The following is a 5,991-nucleotide window of genomic DNA, read 5'->3' on the forward strand; positions in this document are numbered from 1 at the left end:
CCTCTTTGTTCAAAATCTAATTAATCATATGCCGCTACACTGCAGCCGAGGTTGGATACAAATCTGTGATTCTGTTTTCTGTAATCATGACACTCAGGAGTTCGGAATGTACTTTTGATCCATTTTTTGAAGACTTGACAGCCTGAACATTGAATTGCTGATCGTCTGCGCTACACTATGATGGAAGCAAAGCGCACATACATAACGTGGCTTCATTATAGTGGCTGCATGCCTTCTTCATTCAACATATATAGTCACCACCATCGAACACATCAATAAATAAAAATATGAATGAATTTGAGAGGCAGCACCCACTAATTAAGCACAGTGGTAATCATCAAACTCTGCAATGTGGTAATCCAAGAAGCACTCAGATTCATGGGACATCAACAAACTTGGAAACATACTCGCACTTGATCCACTAAGCCTACCAAAATATGCCTTTTCAGTTGGTACCACCATCACTTGTATTTGTGTAAGACAATTCATTTAGTTACAATATCATAAGCTTTATCTCTTTCTACCTAACAAACATTACCAACCACCATCCCCAATATTGTAGCGCTATTCAATGGAAATGAAGAATTGCAATATGCTGTCATAAAAGCTCTGGAGGCACTGGCAGCACCAATAAATAATAATCAGCAGTAAACAAACACCAGTTCAGCGACTTCCATCAATACCAATTTAATACTTCACATAATTGAACAGTTAGACTCCAAATTATAAAAATATAGTAGTCAGTAGAGTACTAACATAATGTTTAATATAGCTAACTTGCAATCATCATCATAGTATTCAATATTCCTAGCATTTCGGTGTTTGTGGAATGAAAAGTTCTTCAAAAGAAAACAAACACACCTTATATTATGATACCCACACAAAAGTCAAAACTAAACAGATTATACGAAATCTCCCTTTTGTTTAGAGAGGAAACCTTCAGTATTATTATGCATGAAACGAATGTTTCTTTTTGCTCGTAATATCACTCTTCCCGAGTCATCAATGAATTTTACAGCAACAAAATTCGTAGCAGTGTTATATCATATATGTACTTGGACTAAAAAACAAAAAGAATTGTTCGATCTCAGGAGAATCCTTTTCCAAGCTTCTGAATTGCACAGTACATTTTCCTTCTTGAGCCAACAGCACTAATCCCCATGTCTTTGAGATCCTCAAGTGTCAACATTGGAAGAACCTCATCATCGACCTCATGAACTTCAAACACAGGTGCATAACGACCCAATCCTAACCCATTAAGCCAAACCCTAACACCATCTTCACCAAACCTCGCCCTCCCACCATTCCCATTCCTATCAAAACTAGCCCCTCTCCAATCCCTTCCATTAGTATCTGAGGGCCCAGATAACTCAATTCCATCTTGATTATTATGGTGATCCCTACCCTTGAAGGACCTCCTGTTCCCATCAACCCCAAAATTCTCCATTGAATTCACAGGGCTCTGATCCTTCGTAGGGCTTTCAGAATTTTCAAAATCAAATTCCCGACACCCGTCATCCCCCTCGTCGCCCCCACTGTACTTCTCTTCCTCCTCACCTCCGGTGCCAGCGCCACCGCCACCTTCGTCTATTCTTGGAATCCAATTCGATCTGACCCTCTTGGAACCCCTTTTCTTGGATTCCTTCACTTTCCAGCTACCAATTGCGACACCATCGATGTTGTTATGGTTCCCTTCCCTGTCGTCGCCCTCTAGGGTTTCGTCGAACTCTCCGGCGGCAGCAGAGGAAGTGCTCAAATTGGTTAAAGGTCGGGTCTTAGAGGGTTTACCTGAAGAGGCGGCGGAGGCGGTTGGGTGGTCCTTGCGGTGGTGGTCGAAGGAGGGGAGCTTCCATTGCTTCGTGGTGTTGGCGCGGCGGTGGTGGGATTCATAGTGGTGGTCGCCGCCGATGTCGCCCAATCGAACACTGGGCCTCCTCTGGCGCTTGGAGACGAGAGGCTCGCAGGAATTCAAAATTAGGGTTCCGGCGCCGCCATTAATCTGAGCCTCCGGCGGCTGAATCTCTGCCATTGGGTGTGGAACAGAGTGAGAATAATACAAATCAGAAATGGGGAGTAGGTTTCTCTGTTTTTGTCTTTATTTTCTTAAAAAGAAAAGAAAAACTTTTCTGTGGTTGATTGGAGCAGTGAAGGGAAAGAAAGTGTGAAAAGGTACTTAATTGGTGGATGAGAGAGAGAGAGAGAGAGAGAGAGAGAGATGGATGGTGAAGAAGATGAGAGGGTTGAAGGTTGAGGCGGAGCAGAGTGGGAAGTGGGGAGAGCAAATGAAGTGATAAAAGTTGGTTGTGCGCTTCCAAGGCCTCAAAAAATTAAAATTTCAAGGTTTAGGATGCGACCTAATTCCCATTCCTTTTTTGGGACTCATACCGGAATTGGAGGATTAGCTATTAAAAACTAAAATTTTTGTTTTTTAATATTTTAAAAGAATAAAGACATAAAAAATTATATTAAATATAATATAAAAATTTAATTTAATTTTTATCTTTTATTTTTTTGAATTTGATTTTAGTTTTCCTTTCAAATGCAGCCTACTAGGGAGAGACACCATTAGAGTTGGATTATTTGCAATCATAGAGTAGTGTTGCCATAAATTACAAATTTACAATCATTATATGGGAAAAACCAATAAACTTTACATTATACTGTAAAAGGACAAGAGAAAACACTAATTGATTCCTCGTAGTAAAGTGCGAGATGGCAAAAAGCAATTGTTAGATGCCATTCACCCGTCTAATTTCATATCTAAACTAGTGTTTACAATAAAGAAAAAAAAATTAATTTTAAGCAAACATGACAAGTGATAACCAATAAAAGTTCATAAATTTGTAAATAATTGTTCGTTTACATAAAAAAAGTTGAAGAAAAATCAATGTACAAGTTTTTCTTCCCTAAAATATTAATCTTTATATAATAAATCTTATTACAAATTTATTACTATGTATTACCCACATTGAATAAGAAAGAATAAATTAATAGACACATTAATGATCTAGTACTTTCTTAAGGATAAAGATAGTTTTACAGTATTAAAGTATAGAAAAATATAAAGAAAAGTATAAGAAGACAATAAAAATATTAAATAATGTGAATGTTCAATTTATTAGGTGGTGTTTGTTTTGAGGTATCAGGACAGAGATTGAGAGACTGAGATTCAATATTATATTTATTGGTTCAGAAACTAGTATTAAAATTTTTGTTTCTGTCTCTAAAATTTCAGTATTTTAATACTTTCAAAAAGTGGAGACACATGGGACTGAAATTTTTAGAGACGGTGACTGAAATTTTTATAACATTTTATACTTAAAATACCTTCATTTCAATTAATTAATTCTAATTTTACCCTTTGTACAAATTAAATTAGAACTTTATTATTGTTTCAATTTCTATCTCTCACTTTGCACCAAACAAAATATTGAAATTTATTTCGGTTTCTGTCTCTAAGTATCTATCTCTCAGTATTAGTTTTTTTGTCTCTGTCTCTCTATCAAACGCTACCTAGATATGCAGATGGTTATCCTAATATTAAGATTTAGGTGAATAATTTTGGGGTGTAGTACTTTTTTATTTTATTGGGCCAATTTTAAAATTTATTGTTTATATTATTCACAAAAACCATTATCTACCTAGTAAAATCCAAATTACAAAAAAAGCTTGGCACAAGCAATAGATTTGTTGGCCGTCATGCAGCTACATCTAAAATGAGTTTAATTCATGCAATGGAATATAAAAACTTATATAATTGCGTGTTGGAGGGTAGATGTGTGAATTTGTAATGTAATAGCTAAAATTAGAAATTATTCAATTCATTTTTTTTTAAAATTAAGAAATACCTGATCTAGTTTTATGTTGTTGCAGTTATTTACATATCACATGTGGTTATTTAACTTTTGAAAAATAAAGGATATTAAGTTGGAAAGAAAAAGATGAAATTTTCTTAAAATAAATATTTTATTTATAAATATATATAATTTAGATATAATTTATATTGTTATATTCTATTATTTATCTTATTTATATTATAGATAAGATAAGACATGTATGCCTGTAAATGTATCGTAGATGCACACGTATTAAGTAATAGAATTTATCTCATTTATATTGTAAATGAGATATACTCAAATGAGAGTTGTTCTAGAGGTTATCTAAACAGTTATTTGGGTCTAAACGTGAGGTTCAGACTCCTTCTGAGGCAGCATCCAACTTGTTTTGGTGCCAAGGTGCCGCCATTCGAGTTCCTCATAAGGAGGTGAGAATGGTACCTGCAAGAGACTCCGATGCTTCAATTAGCAAAGTCTTTAAGTAGCTTTTTAGTAGATTGGGACTTGAATATACCTGATGGGTGTCAGTATATTTATAGTAGAATAGATAACCACCTCTTGGAGTAGTTTTACCTTTGTTAGCAGATAACTGTTCCCTTTATCTTGGGAGTTTGTTGAGATCTACCTTTTAGACGAGTCAGAGATAGTAGGAGATATTTAGAGAGGTAGTTACTTTAGTAGATAAGTATGACTGGACTTCCCTTGTCATACCCGACCTCTTAATAGGTCGGGCAAGTAGAAGTGGCCAATTTTTTTTGGGTTAGGCTTTATCCTTATTGCGTCTGGCTTTATTTCTTTGGGCTAGGGTATAAACAGTTCCCCTGCTTGAGTCTGAACTTTATAAGGTCAGGCTCAAGCATTTGTGGCTTCAGTTCCTTTTGTTGGGTACGTCGCCTTCGAGAGGTCGGGTACTCGATGTGTTTCAAAAAATTTGAATCATTGTGCCGTTTAATGACATAGCGTGGGTCACGCTACAGTTTCCTTGGGCTTTGTGCGTACCATAAAAGAAGGGTGTGAAATGTCTCTTTTTACCCCTTATTTCTTATAAATACTTCACTTTTTTCTCCTTTTACTTGTTTCGTTTCTAAAATGTTCGTTTTCTTTCCTTCTTTCACTTTTTTTGTTTTCTACTTCCTCCATTCTTCGTTATTTGTGTGACTATTTCTTTCGTCAAGATTACTGTATCTTGAGGCTCTCGAAGGTCTTATTCGCGCTCTGGGAGAGGACCGTTTGTATTTTTTGCAGTTTGATGTGCCCTCTTTTTTCGCATTTCTTCAAGGTTGGTATTCTTATCTATCTTTTTTTTTTGTTTTTCTGTCTTCTAGGTTGTATCCATGATAGTTGTGAAGTGTTGTTTGTGATTGCTATTTTGGGGTTTTGCGTTCTTGAAAATTTGATTTTTGGTTTTGAAAAGATTTTCACTTTTTACTACTGTTGTGGATTTGATTGTCATTTTCACTATTGCTATGGGGTTCTATAATGCCCCCAAATGATGTCATTTTTATATAGAAGGTGGCTTCATTTCTGTGTTAGAGGTATCGTATATCTATTTGAGTTCTAGAAGGGTTTCGCAATGCTTACCCGACCTTCTTTAAATTTTGTTGATGCATGTGCTGTTGTTGTCTTTATCCAAGTTATTGGTGTCGACCTGTGATGTTGACCCAACCTTCTAATTGCTTAGCTTGCCTTACTCAATTTATAGTGATTATTTTTATTTTATTGTGTTGTAGGTGTAGCTTGTATGTCTCGTTCAGTAGTTCACAACATGTCTACTAAGGCTCCGTTTGACTTGACATGGGTAGATTTATGTGTCCTTACCCCTGTCCTTGTTGTTGATAATGAATATGTCGAGGCCTTTTGTAGGCATCATAGGCTATGTTTAAGTCAAGAGGAAGAGAGGAACTATGATATTGTTGTTGCCGACCATGAGGAGAGAGTTTGCTTCCCTCGACTTGATAGGTTGGAATGATATTTCATATGTCTATGATTATTTTTTCACAAAGTTAGGTGTTACCTTCTCTTTTTTCTGAGTTTGAGACAAAGATCCTTAGATTCTACAACATTTTTCCTTCCCAATTGTATCCTAATTCTTTGAGTTTTTTGAAAATATATCAATTTCTTTGTCGGGAGCTAGATGTCCGACCTTCTCTCAATG

General features: G+C 35.8%; 1 protein-coding gene across 1 annotated transcript; it reads right to left on the minus strand.

Annotated features, from left to right (window-relative positions):
- Nucleotides 1-915: 915 nt before the first annotated feature.
- On the minus strand, nucleotides 916-2,359 carry LOC107480043 (uncharacterized). The gene has a single exon (XM_016100157.3). The coding sequence runs from the start codon at nucleotides 2,027-2,029 to the stop codon at nucleotides 1,088-1,090; it is 942 nt and encodes a 313-aa protein (XP_015955643.1). The 5' UTR covers nucleotides 2,030-2,359; the 3' UTR covers nucleotides 916-1,087.
- Nucleotides 2,360-5,991: the final 3,632 nt, after the last annotated feature.

The sequence above is a fragment of the Arachis duranensis genome, chromosome 3, assembly GCF_000817695.3.
Source record: "Arachis duranensis cultivar V14167 chromosome 3, aradu.V14167.gnm2.J7QH, whole genome shotgun sequence".
NCBI classification, from domain to species: domain Eukaryota; kingdom Viridiplantae; phylum Streptophyta; class Magnoliopsida; order Fabales; family Fabaceae; genus Arachis; species Arachis duranensis.